The sequence below is a fragment of the Delphinus delphis genome, chromosome 9, assembly GCF_949987515.2.
Source record: "Delphinus delphis chromosome 9, mDelDel1.2, whole genome shotgun sequence".
Lineage (NCBI taxonomy): Eukaryota > Metazoa > Chordata > Mammalia > Artiodactyla > Delphinidae > Delphinus > Delphinus delphis.
The window spans coordinates 43,671,239-43,691,966 of NC_082691.1; the positions used below are offsets into that span (position 1 = coordinate 43,671,239).

The 20,728-nt window shown below is 38.8% G+C and overlaps 1 protein-coding gene across 1 annotated transcript; it reads left to right on the forward strand.

Annotated features, from left to right (window-relative positions):
* Positions 1–2,207: 2,207 nt before the first annotated feature.
* On the forward strand, positions 2,208–3,010 carry LOC138414165 (ribonuclease H-like). The gene is made up of 2 exons (XM_069540998.1): positions 2,208–2,246; positions 2,435–3,010. Exons 1-2 carry the CDS (start codon positions 2,208–2,210, stop codon positions 3,008–3,010), a joined length of 615 nt encoding a protein of 204 aa, XP_069397099.1.
* The last annotated feature ends 17,718 nt before the right edge of the window (positions 3,011–20,728 follow it).

Genomic DNA, 20,728 nt, shown 5'->3' on the forward strand with positions numbered 1-20,728 from the left:
ACAGCATGCGTATATTTGAATACTAGATTAATTTTTTTTCAGGCAAGGCTTTATTGGGGCCCCTGCTACAACAGGGGGGAGTGAGAAAAAACAACAGTTTTCCTTTCTTGCCCGCTCACTGAGGGGGGCCAAGCTTGTTCTTTATATGGGACGAGGGTAGGGGTGTGTCCAGGGGTTGGGCCTGAGGGGTGGTTTAGGTCGTTTGCCCACCCCTCCAGTGGTGTTGTGGGCAGGGGGCATGCTCAGTACCCTGCTTTTTCTCCCGACACCCTGCATTTGCTCCTGACTCTTCAGAAGGGGCAGTTGAGTTATTTTTGGTCTTTTATATCTTTTGGTCCAGAATTTGCCCCAACTGTGCATGCACGAAGTTATTTTTAGTCCTGTATAGTTTCTTTGTATTTTGTTGTTGGAAGAGACGTGTGTCCAGTTGCAAGCATTGCAGCACTGCAGCAAAGGGTCCTAGGTCCCAGCCTGTCTCATTCCCCGCTGAGAGACTCTACACCCTTATTCTTAAGGGGTAAGAGGCCAAAGGTCTCTTCTTCTGAACTTCTTCCTGCTGGACAGGGGCCGCAGACCCTAGCCTACCCTAGAGGTGTAGAAGCCCCTCACTGACTGTTCCAAGGAGCTGTAAGGACCTGGGCCACTTTCTGCTGGAATGGGCTGAATTCCTTGAGCCATCATGAGCCTTACTTCAAAATGTTAGAGCCTAAAAGACACAAACTTAACCAAAAGGTTGAATAAACAAGGGCTAAGAAGGAGAAGAACAATAGCCATTAAAGGGCCTAGAAAGGGAAGGAAGCAGATTAACTTTGGGCTTCCTTAACTGTTGACCAGACAAGGTCTCGCCCCTGCCAAGATTGTGAAGCCACTCTGCCCGGGTGTATATTTCCTTTTTTTTTTTTTTTTTAATGTTTATTCATTTTAATTTTGCCTTTAAAAAAATTTTGAAGCCAATATATTGTGTTTTCCATGTCTGAAACATATTTCCTTAATATTAACTTTTACCTGTCTTGTCACATTGATCCAAGTGCAGCAGGAAGTATTACTTGTCACGCAAACTCTACCTTGTTCTGCCAGAAGGTAGTGAAGGGCCCCAGACGATTGTCAAGAACCACATCAACCAGGGAAACAAGAGAGGGTCCCAGGTCCCTTTAAGGCTTCAAATAGCCAACCCACTACATCATTTTACTTATCTGTCAATGGTGCCTGTCTTTTGAATAGGTAGCTCAGATATTCCACTGGCTCACAGGTGACCTGTGGGGTTTCTGGAGGTAAAAGCTTTAGTCTGGACAAATGCACCCAAAGAGATATCCCTTGCAGTTTGACAGCAGTGGGGGTGGTTAAAATTACTTTATAGGGGTCCTTCCATTTTGGCAATAGTTGGTCTTGGGGGGACCCCTCTTTCCAAGTTTTAAGATGGACTTGGTTCCCGGGGTTTATTTGTGAAGGAACTGCTCCTTCCTCTGTAGTTTTAGTGGGAGCTGGCAGTGCCTTGTGGGAACAGTCCTGGATTGCCTTCTGAACTTGTCCTAGATTAAGAATATATCTCAGGGCCTGGTTCACTTCCTCATCCAGTACAATGTCAGTAGTAAGAAAAGGCCTCACATAGGTCATTTCAAATGGACTAAGTCTCAGACTACTCCTGGGGGCTACACGGACCCTGAGGAGTGCAATAGGAAGCAGGTTGGTACAGGGTTCATGAGTTTCTTGGTAGAGCTTTGCTAAGGTTTTCTTTAAAGTATGGTTCATTTTCTCTACCTTCCCTGAGGACTGGGGGTGCCAAGAGGTGTGTAGCTTGTAGTCTATCCTTAGAGCCATTGTGAGCCCCTGTGTGATTTTGGCTATAAAAGAGGGTCTGTTATTGCTCTGGGGGGACTTTGGAAGTCCAAACCAAGGAATTATTTCTTTTAAAAGGGACTTACAGTCTTCCATAGCCTTTTCAGTTTGGGTGGGGAAGGCTTCAACCTATCCTGTGAAAGTATGAACAAACACCAGAAGATATTTATATCCTAATCCTAATTGGTGGCATTTGGGTGAAATCTAACTGCCAGTCTTCCCGTAGAGCACCAGCTCAAATTTGGACAAGTCCTTTATCCTATTCATTCATGAGAGGTCAGGGATCCACTAGGAGTCCTGACCCAAAAGCTGGGACCAGATCAGAGACCAGTGGCTTACTTTTCAAAACAACTGGACTCAGTGGCCCTGGGATGGCCAAGCTGCCTGTGGGGAGTAGCAGCCATAGCCCTGTTGGTTAATGAGGCTTCCAAGCTCACCTGGGGACAACACTTAGATGTGTTAACCCCTCATCAGGTACGATCTGTGCTGGAAGTCAAAGGACATCATTGGTTGTCAGGAAGAAAGTTAACAAGATATCAGGCCCTCCTAATGGACATCCCTGACATTACCTTAAAGGTGTGCCAAACCCTGAACCCAGCAACTCTGCTTCCGGCAGTCGCAAGTGGAGACGTTGCATCAGTGTATAGAGACCATAGAACAAACTTACTCCAGCAGGTCTGATCTTCTAGAAGAACCTCCTGACAGATCTGGGGTCAACTGGTTTACTGATGGGAGCAGTTTTGTGCAAATGGGAACCCGAAAGGTGGGGTATGCCATAGTTAGTCTAAATGAAGTCATAAAAGCCAAGGCCCTGCCACCCCAGACGTCAGCCCAGAAGGCTGAACTAATTGCATTAATGAGAGCTTTGCAATTAGGGAAGGATAGGCAATTAAATATTTTTACTGACTCTAAATACGGGTTCCACGCGCTACATGCTCATGCTGCCATTTGGAAAGAAAGAGGAATGTTAACTGCTAAAAATTCCCCCATAAAACATAAAGATTTGATTCTGGCTCTTTTAGAAGCAGTGCAGCTTCTGACCCAGGTAGCCGTCATCCCCTGTAGGGGCCATCAGAGGGATGGATGGAACAGCAAAGCTGATCAAATTGCAAAACAGGCAGTTCAATTGCAGGAACCTGAACAAGTTATGGCTCTAGTGATCGGCCCCCCCTGAACTCCCTAGCCTTCCCCAGTATTCCCCACAGGAACTAGATTAATTTTTGATTGCTAACAGAATGATTCTCTATGGTTCAAAATGCAAAAACCCAAAGCTTAATTTTGTGTGTTTGTGTATAAATATATAATTATAAACGTGTAACTTTAAAGTGCTTAGTTATTTGCTAGGCATATTAACAGCTATAAACCTTCATTTTCCTCCCCAAGAAAATTATGATCTAATTCCGGAAATGAGGTACACATGCCTTTGAAAAGTTAATACTTATGGCAATGTATTGTAACTTTCAAATGTATGTAGAAGACATTACTATGTCTGTAGAACTCATTCTTGTCATTTGACATCAAAACTTCTTTTCATAGAAAAATTACTTTATTATTTTTGTAATGAAGGGTTTAAGCAATTCAAAAAATTACAGAAAAGTGATAGAAGTGATCTCCAATCTCACTACCCCAAGCAATCGTCGTATTAAGTGAGCATTATCCCATTATCTTTCTGTATATGTATGCAAACAGGCTAGAAAGAAAGCTTTGAAAAATGTTTTTCATGAAATAGGATCATGTTGTATGTGATATTTTAAGAATAAAATGTATTAAATTAAGTTTTATTTGAATTTAGAGCTAGCAAATGAAAATAAGGTGAAGTGAAAGAAGTTGCTAAACATCAAAAGTTTTGAATCATTATTTCTTAAAAGATCCCTATTAAAAGATTAAATAGAAGGATTATGGATATCATTAAGAGTTTGGAGCCTTTTTAAAACTACATCTTCAATTTAAGAGGGTGTTGATTGACTTTTTGATGATGGGGAATTAGTGCTCTCATGTTTCCTTTTACTTCTTTTCTTTAATCTCCTGGTATTTGTTAGTAACATTATTATTTTCATACTGCCAAGGTTTTGGGCATTTACATTCTATTCTGTAAACATAATCTATTCTGTAAACATTATCTTTTCTTTGTACTCTACTTAAATGGAGACACAACTCATCACTTGTCATTTTTACATTGTTTCACCATTCCCTAGTTTGTTATTTTCATTCATTCTATGAAAGTAATTTTAAATTTTGATATATTTTAAAAAGCAGTTTTTGAAGAAAAGCTCATGAGTTTTGTGGTCCCCAAATTCTTTAATGTTTTAGAATGACTGACTGCCTGTTGGTTTTATACTTGACTAATATCATGGCTTCAGGCTGTCATAGAATTTTGTAGACATTGTTCTTATGCTTATGGCATAAAATGTTATATGTAGAAATCTAAGGCCAGCCTGATTGAAGTTCAGTAAGTTAACTAGGATTTTTCTGAAATCTGATATGCTTTTTGGATCTGAAGATTAATTCATTTTTTTCCCATGGAAATTTATTTATTAAGTTTTCTACTTAGAGGACATCAATTAACTTTATTTTGGATCATCCTTCTTTCTCCTTCATATATTTGCTTTGCTTTTATTTTTCGATATATTTGCATTTTAAAATCTGTCGTCATCATGATGTTCTCTGTTTTTTTCCTCTAGGTTGGTAATTTGTTAGCTATATATATTCTGTTACTTATGGTTTCTAATTTTATATACTCTAGTTTCTCTTCAGATCGTATGAATCTTTTGCCTTTTAAATTTAGCTATAATCTTTATTATGTTGCTTTGATCCTCAATTTATTTCCTTGTAACCTCTGTCTCTTTCTCTCCCATTCTCCCTCCCTCTTAATATTTTTCTTTCTCAACTGATTTTATGTATCAACTTAGCTAGGCTATGGTACCCAGTTGTTTGGTCAAACACAAATCTAGGTGTTGCTGTGAAGGTGTTTTTAAGATGTAATTAACATTTAAATCAGTAGACTTAAAGTAAAGTAGATTACCCTCAATAATGTGGGTGGGACTCATCCAATCAGTTGAAGTCTTTAAAAGAGCAAGGTCACCAGAAGAAGAAGAGTGTTTTACATCCAGGCTGCCTGCAGACTGAGACTCAAGACTGAGTCCTCAACTCCTGCTGGAATTTCAAGTTTGCCAGTCTGCCCTGCATATTTCAGACTTGTCCACCTCCACAACCACTTTTTCTCTTACCTTCTGGTCTTGTCTTATTCAATCTTGGAACTTTTGTTTTCTTGAACTGATGTTTATTAAGTTGATCTATAAATTGTTGGGAATTTTCTTCTGTAGGTTATCTGTTCTTACTAGGCTGTGTTATTTGATAATTTTTTCATGTGGTATTTTCTTGCCTTTCACCCCTTTCTTCTTCTATCCCTCCCGCTCCACATTCTTTCTTCCCTTCCTGTATAGTATGTGCATGTATGCACATATGTGTGTGCATACTTTTGCATGGTGTGTTTTCTTTTCTTCAGGTTGCTACTTGTGTGGTGACTTTCTCTTTTTTTTAACATTATTTTATTATGGTAAGAACACTTTACATGAGATCTACCTTCTTAACAAAATTTAAAATTTACAATACAGTATTTTTAACTGTATAGGTACAATGTTGTACTGCAGATCTCTAGAGCTTATTCACCTTGTTTAACTGAAACTTTATGCTCATTGGTTAGTAATTCCTCATTTCTTCCTTCTCCCAGTCCCTGGCAACCACCATTCTACTCTTTGATTCTGAGAATTTGACTATTTTAGATTTCCTCATATAAGTGGAATTATGCAGTATTTGTCCTTCTCTGACTGGCTTATTTCACTTAGCATAATGTCCTCAAAGTTCATCTGCGTTGTCACATATTGCAAAATTGTCTTTTTTTTTAAAGGCTGGGTAATATTCCATTGTATATAGATAGCACTTTTTCTTTATCCATTTATCCGTTGATGAACATTGAGTTTGTTTCAGCATCTTGGCTATTATGAATAGTGCAGTGAACATGAGAGTACATATATCTCTTTGAGATCCTGACTTCAATTCTGTTGGATAAATACCCAGAAGTGGTAACACTGGATCATATGGTAGTTCTATCTTAATTTTCTTTTTTTTTCTTTTTTTTGCGGTATGCGGGCCTCTCACTGCTGTGGCCTCTCCCGCCGTGGAGCACAGGCTCCGGACGCGCAGGCCCAGCGGCCGTGGCTCACGGGCCCAGCCGCTCTGCGGCAAGCAGGACCCTCCCGGACCGGGGCACGAACCCATGTCCCCCGCATCGGCAGGCGTACTCCCAACCACCGTGCCACCAGGGAAGCCCTATTTTAAGTTTTTTGAATTGAATCTCCATACTGCTTTCTACAGTGGCTGCTGAACTATTTTGTATTCCCACCAACAGTTCCAAAACTTTTTCTGCAGCCTGCTGACACTTGTCTCTCTCTCTCTCTTTTTTTTTATAATAGCCACCCTGACATTTGTAAAACATATTGTGGTTTTGATTTGCATTCCCCTGATGATAGTAACATTGAGCAGCTTTCACATACCTGTTGGCCATTTTAGAAGTCAATAGCAGAAGGAAAACTGGAAAATTCACAAACATGTGGAAATTAAACAGCACACTTTTGAACAACAAATGGGTCAAAGAAGAAGTCAGAAGGGAAATAAAAAAAATCTTGAGACAAATGAAAATCGAACCATTACGTACCAAAACTTACGGGATGCAGGAAAAACATTACTGAGGAAGTACATAGCAATAAATGCCTACATTAAAAGTGAAAGAAAAAAAACAAAAACAAAACGAAAGATCTCAGATAAACAATTTAACTTTACACCTAAAGGAAGTAGAAAAAGAGCAAACTAAACCCAAAGTTATCAGAAGAGCAGAAATAAACAATAGAGAGTAGAAAAGCATTAAAAAAAAATCAACAAAACCAAGAGTTGTTTTTTTGAAAAGATAAACAAAATCTGAAAACCCTTTAGCCAGGTTTACTAAGAAACAAAGAAAGAAGACTCAGATAAATAAAACCAGAGGTGACTCAATTTTGATTTTATGAGAGGCGGTGATTTTATTCAACAAATTACAACTGATGGCTGTGTATTTCTTTTTTTAATTTATTTTTTTATTGAAGTATAGTTGATTCACAGTGTTGTGTTAATTTCTGCTGTGCAGCAAAGTGACTCAATTATACAGATATATACATGCTATGGTATTTGTCTTTCTTTTTCTGACTTACTTCACTTAGTATGATCATCTCTAGTTGCATCCATGTTGCTGCAAATGGCATTATTTCGTTCTTTTTATGGCTGAGTAGTATCCCATTGTATATATGTTCCACATCTTCTTTATCCATTCATTTGTCAATGCACATTTAGGTTGTTTCCATGATTTGGCTATTGTTAATAGTGCTGCTATGAACATAAGGGTGCATGTATCTTTTTGAATTAGAGCTTTTTCCGGGATATATACCCAGGAGTGGGATTGCTGAATCACATGGTAATTCTATTTTTAGTTTTCTGAGGAACCTCCATACTCTTTTCCACAGTACCTGTACATTCCCACCAACAGTGTAGGAAGGTTCCCTTTTCTCCACACCCTTTCCAGCATTTGTTATTTGTAGACTTTTTTTTTTTGGCTGCATTAGGTCTTCGATGCTGCGCTCAGGCTTCTTGAGGTGCGGCGAGTAGGGACTACTCTTCATTGTGGTGCATGGGCTTCTCACTGTGGTGGCTCCTCTTCTTGCAGAGCACGGGCTCTATGCAAGTGGGCTTCAGTAGTTGCAGCACGTGGGCTCAGTAGTTGCGGCATGCAGGCTCAGTAGTTGCGGCATGCAGGCTTTAGGGTGCAGGCTGAGTAGTTGTGGTGCATGGGCTTAGTTTCTGTGCGGCATGTGGGATCTTCCCACACCGGGGATCAAACCCATGTCCCTTGCATTGGCAGGTGGATTCTTAACCACTGAACCACGAGGGAAATCCGTGTAAGCTTTTTTTTTTAAACATTTTATTGGAGTATAATTGCTTTACAATGGTGTGTATATATGTCCATGCCACTCTCTCTTTGTCCCAGCTTATCCTTCACCCTCCCCGTGTCCTCAAGTCTATTCTCTAATAGGTCTGCGTCTTTATGCCTGTCCTGCCCCTAGGTTCTTCATGACCATTTTTTCTTTTCTTTTAGATTCCATATGTATGTGTTAGCATATGGTATTTGTTTTTCTCTTTCTGATTTACTTCACTCTGTAAGAAACACTCTAGGTCCATCCACCTCACTACAAATAACTCAATTTCGTTTCTTTTTATGGCTGAGTAATATTCCATTGTATATATGTGCCACATCTTCTTTATCCATTCATCTGTTGATGGGTAATTAGGTTGCTTCCATGTCCTGGCTACTGTAAGTAGAGCTGCAATGAACATTTTGGTACATGACTCTTTTTGAATTATGGTTTTCTCAGGGTATATGCCCAGTAGTGGGATTGCTAGGTCATATGGTAGTTCTATTTTTAGTTTTTTAAGGAACCTCCATCCTGTTCTCCATAGTGGCTGTATCAATTTACATTCCCACCAACAGTGCAAGAGGGTTCCCTTTTCTCCACACCCTCTCCAGCATCTATTGTTTGTAGATTTTTTGATGATGGCCATTCTGACTGGTGTGAGGTGATATCTCATTGTAGATTGGGTTGTTTGTTTTTTTGGTATGGAACGAAGTGAGCTGCTTGTAAATTTTGGAGATTAATCCTTTGTTGGTTGCTTCATTTGCAAATATTTTCTCCCATTCTGAGGGTTGTCTTTTCATCTTGTTGATGGTTTCCTTTGCTGTGCAAAAGCTTTTAAGTTTTATTAGGTCCCATTTGTTTATTTTTGTTTTTATTTCCATTTCTCTAGGAGGTGGGTCAAAAAGGATCTTGCTGTGATTTATGTCATAGAGTGTTCTGCCTATGTTTTCCTCTAAGAGTTTGATAGTGTCTGGCCTTACATTTAGGTCTTTAATCCATTTTGAGTTTATTTTTGTATATGGTGTTAGGGAGTGTTCTAATTTCATTCTTTTACATGTAGCTGTCCAGTTTTCCCAGCTCCACTTATTGAAGAAGCTGTCTTTTCTCCATTGTATATTCTTGCCTCCTTTATCAAAAATAAGGTGACCATATGTGCGTGGGTTTATCTCTGGGCTTTATATCCTGTTCTGTTAATATATATTTCTGTTTTCATGCCAGTGCCATACTGTCTTGATTACTGTAGCTTTGTAGTATAGTCTGAAGTCAGGGCACCTGATTCCTCCAGCTCCGTTTTACTTTCTGAAGATTGCTTTGGCTGTTTGGGGTCTTTTGTGTTTCCATACAAATTGTGAAATTTTTTATTCTAGTTCTGTGAAAAATGCCAGTGGTAGTTTGATAGGGATTGCATTGAATCTGGAGATTGCTTTGGGTAGTAGAGTCATTTTCTCAATGTTGATTCTTCCAATCCAAGAACATGGTATATCACTCCATCTATTTGTATCATCTTTAATTTCTTTCATTAGTGTCTTATAATTTTTTGCATACAGGTCTTTTGTCTCCTTAGGTAGGTTTATTCCTAGATATTTTATTCTTTTTGTTGCAATGGTAAATGGGAGTGTTTTCTTAATTTCACTTTCAGATTTTTCATCATTAGTGTGTAGGAATGCAAGAGATTTCTGTGCATTAATTTTGTATCCTGCTACTTTACCAGATTCATTGATTAGCTCTAGTAGATTTTTGGTAGCATCTTTAGGAGTCTCTAGTATAGTATCATGTCATGTGGAAACAGTGACAGCTTTACTTCTTCTTTACTGATTTGGATTCCTTTTATTTTTCTTCTCTGATTGCTGTCACTAAAACTTCCAAAACAATGGTGAATAATAGTGTTGAGAGTGGGCAACCTTGTCTTGCTCCTGATCTTAGTGGAAATGGTTTCAGTTTTTCACCATTGAGGATGATGTTGGTATGCATTTATCATATATGGCCTTTATTATGTTGAGGAAAGTTCCCTCTATGCCTACTTTCTGTAGAGTTTTTATCATAAATCGGTGTTGAATTTTGTCAAAAGCTTTTTCTGAATCTATTGAGATTATCATATGGTTTTTATTCTTCAATTTGTTAGTCTGGTGTATCACATTGATTGATTTGCATATATTGAAGAATCCTTGCATTCCTGGGATAAACCCCACTTGATCATGGTGTATGATCCTTTTAATGTGCTGTTGGATTCTGTCTGCTGGTATTTTGTTGAGGATTTTTGCATCTATGTTCATCAGTGATATTGGCCTGTAGTTTTCTTTCTTTGTGACATCTTTGTCTGGTTTTGGTATCAGGGTGATGGTGGCAGAATGAGTTTCGGAGTGTTCCTCCCTCTGCTATATTTTGGAAGATTTTGAGAAGGATAGGTGTTAGCTCTTCTCTAAATGTTTGATAGAATTCACCTGTGCAGCCATCTGGTCCTGGGCTTTTGTTTGTTGGAAGATTTTTAATCATTGTTTTAATTTCAGTGCTTGTGATTGGTCTGTTTATATTTTCTATTTCTTCCTGGTTCAGTCTCAGAAGGTCGTGCATTTCTAAGAATTTGTCCATTTCTCTCAGGTTGTCCATGTTATTTTCATATAGTTGCTTGTAGTAATCTCTCATGATCCTTTGTAGTTCTGCAGTGTCGGTTGTTACTTCTCCCTTTTTAGTTCTAATTTTATTGATGTGACTTTTATCCCTTTTTTTGTGGCCAAAGCATTTGAGCACTTGAGAAGAAAGTGCATTCTGTTGTTTTTGGATGAAATGTCCTATAAATGTCAATTAAGTTCATCTTGTTTAATGTGTCATTTAAAGTTTGTGTTTTCTTATTTATTTTCATTTTGGATGATCTGTCCAGTGGTGAAAGTGGGGTGTTAAAGTCCCCTACTGTGATTGTGTTACTGTCAATTTCCCCTTTTATGGCTGTTGGTATTTGCCTTGTGTATTGAGGTCCTCCTATGTTGGGTGTATAAATATTTATAATTGTTATATCTTCTTCTTGGATTGATCCCTTGATAATTATTTAGTGTCTTTCCTTGTCTCTTGTAATAGTCTTTGTTTTAATGTCTATTTTGTCTGATGTGAGAATTGCTACTCCAGCTTTCTTTTGATTCCCATTTGCATGGAATATTTTTTTCCATCCCCTCACTTACAGTCTGTATGTGTCCCTAGGTCTGAAGTGGGTCTCTTGTAGACAGCATATATATGGGTCTTGTTTTTGTATCTATTCAGCCAGTCTATGTCTTTTGGTCAGAGCATTTAATCCATTTACATTTAAGGTAATTATTGATATGTATGTTCCTAGTACCATTTTCTTAATTGTTTTGGGTTTCTTATTGTAGGTCTTTACCTTCTCTTGTGTTTCCTGCCTAGAAAAGTTCCTTTAGCATTTGTTGTAAAGCTGGTTTGGTGGTGCTGAATTCTTTTAGCTTTTGCCTGTCTGTAAAGGTTTTAATTTCTCTGTTGAATCTGAATGAGATCCTTGCTGGGTAGAGTAATCTTGGTGTAGGCTTTTCCCTTTCTTCACTTTAAATATGTTCTGCCACTCCCTTCTGGCTTTCAGAGTTTCTGCTGAAAGATCAGCTGTTAACCTTATGGGGATTCTCTTGTATGTTACTTGTTGCTTTTCCCTTGCTGCTTTTAATATTTTTTCTTTGTATTTAATTTTTGATAGTTTGATTAATATGTGTCTTGGCATGTTTCTCCTTGGATTTATCCTGTATGGGACTCTGTGCTTCCTGGACTTGATTGACTATTTCCTTTCCCATATTAGGGAAGTTTTCAACTATAGTCTCTTCAAATATTTTCTTAGTCCCTTTCTTTTTCTCTTCTTCTCCTGGGACCCCTATAATTTGAATGTTGGTGCATTTAATGTTGCCCCAGAGGTCTCTGAGACTGTCCTCAATTCTTTTCATTCTTTTTCTGTATTCTGCTCTGTGGTAGTTATTTCCACTATTATATCTTCCAGGTCACTTATCTGTTCTTCTTCCTCAGTCATTCTGCTATTGATTCCTTCTAGAGAAATCTTAATTTCATTTACTGTGTTGTTCATCATCGTTTGTTTGCTCTTTAGTTCTTCTAGGTCCTTGTTAAACATTTCTTGTATTTTCTCCATTCTATTAACAAGATTTTGTATCGTCTTTACTATCATTATTCTGAATTCTTTTTCAGGTAGACTGACTATTTCCTCTTCATTTGTTATGTCTGGTGGGTTTTTACGTTGCTCCTTCATCTGCTGTGTGTTTCCCTGTCTTCTCATTTTGCTTAACTTACTGTGTTTGGGGTCTCCTGTTCGCAGGCTGCAGGTTTGTAGTTCCCACTGTTTTTGGTGTCTGTCCCCAGTGGCTAATGTTGGTTCAGTGGGTTGTGTAGGCTTCCTGGAGGATGGGAGTACTGCCTATGTTCTGGTGGGTGAGGCTGGATCTTGTGTTTCTGGTTGACATGTCCGTGTCTGGTGGTGTGTTTTCGGGTGTCTCTTACCTTATGATTTCAGGAAGCCTCTCTGCTAATGGGTGGGGTTGTATTCCTGTCTTGCTAGTTGTTTGGGCTAGGGTGTTCAGTAGTGTAGCTTGCTGGCCATTGAGTGGAGCTGGGTCTTGGCGTTGAGATGGAGATCTCTGGGAGATTTTCATCGTTTGATATTACGTGGAGCTGGGAGGTCTCTGGTGGACCAATGTCCTGAACTTGGCTCTCCCACCTCAGAGGCACAGGCCTGATGCCCGGCTAGAGCAGCTAGACCCTGTCATCCACATGGCTCAGAATAAAAGGGAGAAAAAAAGAAAGAAAGAAGGAAAAAAGTAAACTAAAATAAAATAAAGTTATTAAAATAAAAAAAATTATTAAAAATAAAAAAATTTTTTTAAGTAATAGAAAGAAAGAAAGAAAGAACAGAGCATCCAAACCAAAACCCAATCCACCAATGATAACAAGCGCTAAAAACTATATTAAAAAACCAAACAAACAGAAAAAAACGGACAGACAGAACCCTAGGACAAATGGTAAAAGCAAAGCTATACAGACAAAATCACACACAGAAGCATACACACTCACAAAAAGAGGAAAAGGGAAAAAAAAAATATATATCCTTCCCAAAGTCCACCACCTCAATTTGGGATAATTTGTTGCTCTTCAGGTATTCCACAGATGCAGGGTACATCAAGTTGATTGTGGAGATTTAATCCACTGCTCCTGAGGCTGCTGGGAGAGATTTCCCTTTCCCTTCTTTGTTTGCACAGCTCCTGGGGTTCAGTTTGGATTTGGCCCCGCCTGTGCATGTAGGTCGCCTGAGGGGGTCTGTTCCCGCTCAGACAGGACGGGGTTAAAGTAGCAGCAGATTCAGGGGCTCTGGCTCACTCAGGCATGGGCGAGCCTGCGGCGGCAGAAGCTGGCATGACGTTGCACCAGCCTGTGGCACACCGTGCGTTCTCCCGTAGAAGTTGTCCCTGGATCACGGGACCCTGTCAGTGGCGGGCTGCACAGGCTCCCGGGAGTGGATAGTGACCTGTGCTCGCACACAGGCTTCTTGGTGGCTGCAGCAGCTGCCTTAGCGTCTCATGCCCGTCTCTGGGGTCTGCGCTTTTAGCCGCGGCTCGCGCCAGTCTCTGGAGCTCCTTTAAGCAGCGCTCTTAATCCCCTCTCCTCACGCACCAGGAAACAAAGAGGCAAGAAAAAGTCTCTTGCCTCTTCGTTAGGTCCAGACTTTTCCCCGGACTCCCTCCCGGCTAGCTGTGGCACACTAACCCCTTCAGGCTGTGTTCACGCAGCCAACCCCAGTCCTCTCCCTGGGATCCGACCTCTGAAGCCCGAGCCTCAGCTCCCAGCCTCCACCCGTCCCGGCAGGTGAGCAGACAAGCCTCTTGGGCTGGTAAGTGCTGGTCGGCACCGATCCTCTGTGCGGGAATCTCCCCGCTTTGCCCTCCGCACCCCTGTTGCTGCGCTCTCCTCCGTGGCTCCAAAGCTCCCTCCTCTGCCACCCACAGTCTCCGCCCGCGAAAGGGCTTCTAGTGTGTGGAAACCTTTCCTCCTTCACAGCTCCCTCTCATTGGTGCAGGTCCCGTCCCTATTCTTTTGTCTCTGTTTTTTCTTTTTTCTTTTGTCCTACTCAGGTACGTGGGGAGTTTCTTGCCTTTTAGGAGGTCTGAGGTCTTCTGCCAGCATTCAGTAGGTGTTTTGTAGGGGTTGTTCCACATGTAGATGTATTTGTGGGGAGGAAGGTGATCTGCACATCTTACTCTTCTGACATCTTGAAGCTCCTCTGTAGACTTTTTAATGATGCCCATTCTGACCATAGTGAGGTGGTACCTCATTGTAGTTTTGATTTGCATTTCTCTAATAGCGATGTTGAGCGTCTTTTCTTATGCCTATTGGCCATCTGTATATCTTCTTCAGAGAAATGTCTGTTTAGGTCTTCTCCCCATTTTTTCAGTTGGGTTGTTTGTTTTTTGTTGTTGTTGAGTTGTATGAGCTGTTTGTATATCTTGGAAATTGATGGCTGTATATTTCTTATGTCTTCCATAGTGTAGAACTGTGGGGAGGGGAGTTGGAAAGAGAGTTGAGCCGAATTCTGTGCAGGCTTTGTTAGAGTATTCGGACTCTATTCTCACTTCTGAGGTTTTGTTAAACCTCCCACACTAGGGTTCCCTGAAACTAATTGGAACACATGTCCCATTCTTACTGAGGGAACAGGGAACTGGATCTGCCCTCTTCCATGTTACACGTGTAGCCTGGGGCCTTTGCTTCTAGTAGAGGTACTCAGCTTCTTAACTTCATTGTTCATTTCCCAAGCTTTACCTGTTTCTTCCCTGTAGCTCTGTCCACTTCTCCCCATCAGAACATCACTCAGTTCATTTTTTCCAGACTTGGAGGTATTCAGAAATAACTCACTATTTGGCTTCTGAGGGATGAGAGTAGATGCCTCACTATAAAATACCTGCCACTCTGCTCCAGATTCTCATCTTTTGTCCCCCTTTTGGCTGCCACTTTTTGAGCTTCATGGCATTGTATTGCCTAGTTGCTGCTGCTGCATTTTTCCTGGGTTTTGCTATTTTTATTTCACTGAATTGAATGTTGGGAAAGGAAATTCTGTGCACCAGTCTTATTACACCATCCTAGTGCAGAAGTCCCCAAAGATTTTTATTAACCACAAAAATATTTCTATTCATTGTGCAGATATGGAAATTTGCAAATAGAAGATTAATTAGGACACATTATCATGTGAACAAGTACTTAATTACATTAGAGATGCAAGTATTTTTCGAGATTATACTTTTGTAAACAAGATGATCTTGTTATAATGGAGGATTTGTGATAACTGCAATGTAAAGGAGCCTCAGAGGAAAAATTAGGAAAACTAAGTATGTGAACTATTTATTGTCCGTGTAAGTAGTATGCATAAAATCCAATAAATACCAAAGACTGTGTGCAAAATCACAACATAGTGCATTCTATAACACAGTCTCATTCTCTTCTTTTAAATATCTAGATTTCATTTCTTGTAAGTGAACTGAAGAAATGTTGTCTCAGACTGACACACTTCTGAATGTTTTAAATCTCTAACAATCAAAAACATCCTTGGCAGAGGACTAATTTCACACCTCAGGCATTAAAATTCAGAGTCTGTATTCATTGTTTATTTTACATAATGTAAAACAGCATGAAGCATGATATATTATACGATGGATGAATGGGAATTTTAGAAAATAGGGCATCATTTTACATTTACACCTGCTAGATGACATTTTATGTATTAGAAGGTGTCCTGATATATCAAACATAATGATTTTTTTCAATCAACTGAAATTTTTGTTACTAGCATACATTAAAGAATAAAAGATTTCTATTATTATTGTTTGATTGTATTTTTCTAGAATATAATGGTAATTTTATGAGTTATTGTGATATCAATGTTAATCTTAATAGACCAGGCTTTGTTTTAAATATGGGATATATAAAAGTTAGAGACTACCATAAAATGTAGATTAATTAAATTATAATATGCTTAACAATAAATAGCTGGGCCAATTAAAAATAAACCTTTAGGAATATAATGATTCATTTCTTATTGTAAAACTTTTGAACCATTAGTGAGTGTATTAATAATTGCTGTTTAATTGCTGGAAACAAATAGCTATGTATAGGTGTAATTTCTATTAGTGTTTAAATTATTTCAGGTACAGTTATTGGTAAATTAGTGCTCAGTGAAATAAATAATTTGGAAGTATGCCATTTTTTTGTCCAGTGAGAAGAAAACCATCATATCATTATGGTAAAGGCTAAACTGTACAGTATAGAATCATAATTATCAACTAAGTTGGTGACATGTTTACTTCTACGAATTCTGGGATAGAGTTTATTGGAATTGACCTAGAGCTGCTATTTCAGGTTCATGCTATGCTTTGCTAGAAAGACTCAAGTTGTTGATGTCAGCTCAGCATTGATTGAGGCTGGTGGCTTCTGCTCGGTTTTTGAATTCCTGATTTACGTTCCTCCAAATAACAAGTTGTTATAAAGAAGTTAACTATGAATAGAAGGGAGGGAATGGATGATGAATACCAAAAGGCTGCCTTTTGGTTGCTCTTAGGTCCGCCCTGCCCTTGCATGCCTTACTCTGTATACCAAGAAGCTCAACCCTTGCAAACTTCAATTTCCAGACTCTTTGCCCAGTAGCTTCCAGTTAGATTTGACTAATAGGAAATACCTGTGAGAGACTGCAGAGGGGAAGATAGGAGTAGCCTCTGCTTCTGATGGCATTTCCAACACGAGAATACAGCTATTCTGTATACAGTCCAGTGTCCTTAGGTCGTTTCTCCGGTTGTCAAAGTGACCTCTGTGATTTTAGTGGTATCAGAACTAAGGTCAGGGGTGACTACCATTCCCAGTGGCTTTTGATGGTTCAGGCTAGGGTGTCAGAGATTTCACTGGCAACAGCAGTCCCTAGCAGTTTTAGCAGTCTTTGTGCTCTGGGTTCTGGTAATCTCCTCTCCTCCCTTTTGTTATTCCAGCCCAAGGGGTGGTAGCAGCTTCAGTAGTTCTTATTCTCTGATTTTCCTCACTTAAACATTTTTTTGTTTGTTTGTTTGTTTGTTTTTTGCGGTATGCGGACCTCTCACTGTTGTGGCCTCTCCCGTTGCGGAGCACAGCCTACGGACGCGCAGGCTCAGCAGCCATGGCTCACGGGCCTAGCCGCTCCGCGGCTTGTGGGATCTTCCCGGACCGGGGCACGAACCCGTGTCCCCTGCATCGGCAGGCGGACTCTCAACCACTGTGCCACCAGGGAAGCCCCACTTAAACATTTTTGATCCTTCAGGCCTTCGATAATTTTTTTTATAAGGGTTCCTTGCAGTACATCCTCTCTGAACTATTTAGCACAATTTCTGTTTTCCTAATGAGACTTTACTGATTCTGTACTGTCAGTATCTTTCTGGCATCACCCCAAACTATTCTAAACTGGGCCCTCTTTAGCCTTGAGTGGGCACTCTCATTCTATCTATGTGTCTGTGGATCTGTCTTGGACTTCAGTAACAAGGGTCAGGGGTGCTCTGTAGCTTTGTGCATGAGTATGATGTGATGGTGGATATTATTTCCTGACAGGTATTGGCATTCCCTAGGGTTTGCATTTTTTAATACCTCTCATTCTTAAAAGAAAAACAGACTATATGTACAAACTTATTCTGAATGGAACAGCATTTTCCCACTTGACTGTAAGCTCCATGAGGGAAGGCATCAGGTCTATCTTGTTTACTGTTATGCCACTAGTCCTTAGTACTAAAGAGTTAGTGGCTTCTCATTAGATGTTTGAATGAATAAGTGAACAGCTTGCTCTATAAGTGTGTGTGTGTGTGTGTGTGTGTGTGTGTGTGTGTAGTATTTTGGGGAGCTGAGGGCTGCACTGTAGGCTTTTGGCCTTTGGACCTCTCCCATTATTATACTTGATCCCTCAACTTGTTATATTGTCCATTTATACTTTTTATTGAATACATGAACTCGTTTCTACCATTTTACTTTGTATTTTCTGTTTACCTTGCTTAATTTTTTTTTCTAATTTTCCTACTTTTTGTAAGAATGATAAAGTTTAATTTATTCCTTTCAGCTCTTTGTTTTTAATCCCTGGGCTGTTTTTGGAAACTATAGATAGCATTTTCAGTCTTTCCATATCTGTTGCTTAGAATGCCTAGAGTTCTATCATTTTTAGTTATACAGTTATATTAAATTTGCTAATATTTTATTGAGGAACTCTAGATTTAAAATTTTTAAAAATATCATTATTTATACAATACTTAAAAAGCTTTTTGTTATGAAAAATTTCAAACATGCATATGTTTTTGACACCAGTATAGTGAATTATCTTGTGGCTGGTATGGCTTTAACAATGATTACAATTATAAAAAAATGGTCAACCTTTTTTCACCTATTAACATTCCCTACTTTGTATCATTTCTTAAGTAACCATTTCAGTATTTGTTTCTAAATGATATTCTTAAAAATGTAATCACAATGTCATGATCACTCCTAAAAATTTACTTAATGTCATGTAATGTCCAGTCAGTGTTCAAATATTCCCGATGGTCTCATAATTTTTTTGTCATTGTTGTTCAAATAGGGATCTAAATAAGGTTCACAACGGCAAGCAGTTGAAAAGACTCATCCGTAATCTATTTTAATTTGTGTTTCCCCCTCCTTTCTCTTTTTTATTTTCCCATTGCAATTATTCTGCAAATTTTCTTACAGTATGGATTTTGCCAATTGCATCTCATGGTTTTCTTTAACAGGTTTCTCTTTCTCCCTCACTTTTTATAAATAAGTAGTTAGATTTAAAGGCTTGACCAGATTCAGTCTGATTTTCTTTTTTTCTTTTTTCTTGCAAGAAAGTTTCATAAGGATATTCATAGAGAGGACAGGATGTCTGGTTGTTTCTCTTCTGTTGATGTTAGCAATCAATTGATGATCACTGCCTGGATATATTATTTTATTAGGAGTTGCAAAATGATGATGTTTTATTCTCCTTTTAAAATTTATTACCTGAAATATTTCTATAAAGAAACTTTCCCTAATCAACTCTTTAATTAACCTCAAATATCCTGAATTCATGCAAGAAAGTCAGGATATATAAGTTTTCAAAATAATGACTTGGTTCCCTAGTATTTTGCTAAGGTGTGCAATAATTTTTTAAAAGTGTCATTGTGTATCATGAATTTTGGCATTTTTGATTTTTCAATCAATTGTAGTTATTATTCTTGTTGATTTTCAAATTGTCCATATTTTGACTAGAAAAAATTTTATCTCCTGAATCCTTTCTATCTGTCCTCAGTAGTCTTTGATAGATTTTTTGGTTCCTGGCTTGACAAAATGTTCTATAGAATCATCTTTTACATTTCCTGCCCCATCTTAGAATCCTCTATTTGTCCAAGGAGTACTAGTTCTTTTAGTGGAAAAATAATATTTAGAAAGCACAAGATGTGTATTAAACATGCTATTGCCTTTTTAGTGAACAGAGCTAAGAAATGTATGTGTGTTAAAAATAAAGTATATCATGATTTCATATTGATAATTTCAATTCAAATTCAAGAACATAGAGATTTTACTTAACCTTTTTATTCTTACATTTGCTTCTCTTTGCATTCTGCCAAAAATTCTGGTTCCCACCAATGCCAGTATAATTATTCATTTGCTTTTTATTTTTTCAACAGTACACTTAGTATAGCAATACTACACTACCTCCAATGGTATGATTACTGAAAACAGTTTAAGAATTTTTTTTTGCAGCTCTTTTTGTATATTTGCAGCTTAGTGTGTATTCCACTAGGCATGTAGGATCAAATTACTGTATTTTAAAAACACTTGAAATAATGATGTGTGCAGTTATGCTACTAACTTGTCACACCATTTAATTTATCAATTTTTTGCTTTTGCTTTTTTAGAGATTGCTTTAAAAGTTTACAATTATGTGAAATATTTATATGTTCCCAACATCAAATACACAAAGCAAAATATATTCTGAAAATTCTAGCCTTATCCTTTTTCCCTTTTACTTGTTCCCTCCCTTCCCCTATACATAACTCTATTAGTCAAGTTTCTCCAGAGAAACAGAACCGGTATATCATATATATAATTTATTATGAGGAATTGGCTCACATGATAATGTAGGTTGAAAAGTCCCGTGATCTGCAGTCTGCAAGTTGGTGACCCAGGAAAGCTGTTGGTATAATTCAGTCTGAGTCTGAAGACCTGGGAACCAGGGGAGCTGATGATGTGAACGCTACTCTGAGGGCAGGAGAACATGAGATGAGATGTTCACCCTTCTAATGCAGTCCTTCTCCACCTCTGCTTCAGCCTAACCCCCAGGTTCCAGGTATATAGTTCTTAGTCGATCTTCTTATGAGGATGAATAAAGTCTGGAATGACCTATGTCACTGTCCTGATGACCCTCCTTGAATATCTGCAATATACTTATATCAAAGTCACTTAAAATATACTTATATCAAAGAGCAAATTTATCTTTCTATTGTTGAAATTGTTAGTTGACTTTTTTTTTTTTTTTTTTTTTTTTTTTTGGTGGTACACGGGCCTCTCACTGTTGTGGCCTCTCCCATTGCGGAGCACAGGCTCCGGACACACAGGCCCAGCGGCCATGGCTCACGGGCCCAGCCGCTCCGCGGCATGTGGGATCTTCCCAGACCGGGGCACGAACCCGTGTCCCCTGCATCGGCAGGCAGACTCTCAACCACTGCGCCACCAGGGAAGCCCTAGTTGACTTTTTTTAATGTTATTTTTCTTTTGTGCTTTTGAGCTCATTCTGAAAGGTAATTATACTTTTTTCCTCTCTGTGCCTACTCACATTTTCTAGCTCTTTTTACGTACAATTCCCTAACACCAGA

What these genes read in the sequence shown, in the direction of transcription:
- LOC138414165 (XM_069540998.1), top strand. Translation starts at nt 2,208, where the DNA reads ATGGCCAAGCTGCCTGTGGGGAGTAGCAGCCATAGCCCT. An exon ending in GGAGTAGCAGCCATAGCCCT is followed by an intron (nt 2,247 to 2,434) that starts GTTGGTTAATGA and finishes CCCTGAACCCAG; the next exon opens with CAACTCTGCTTCCGGCAGTC.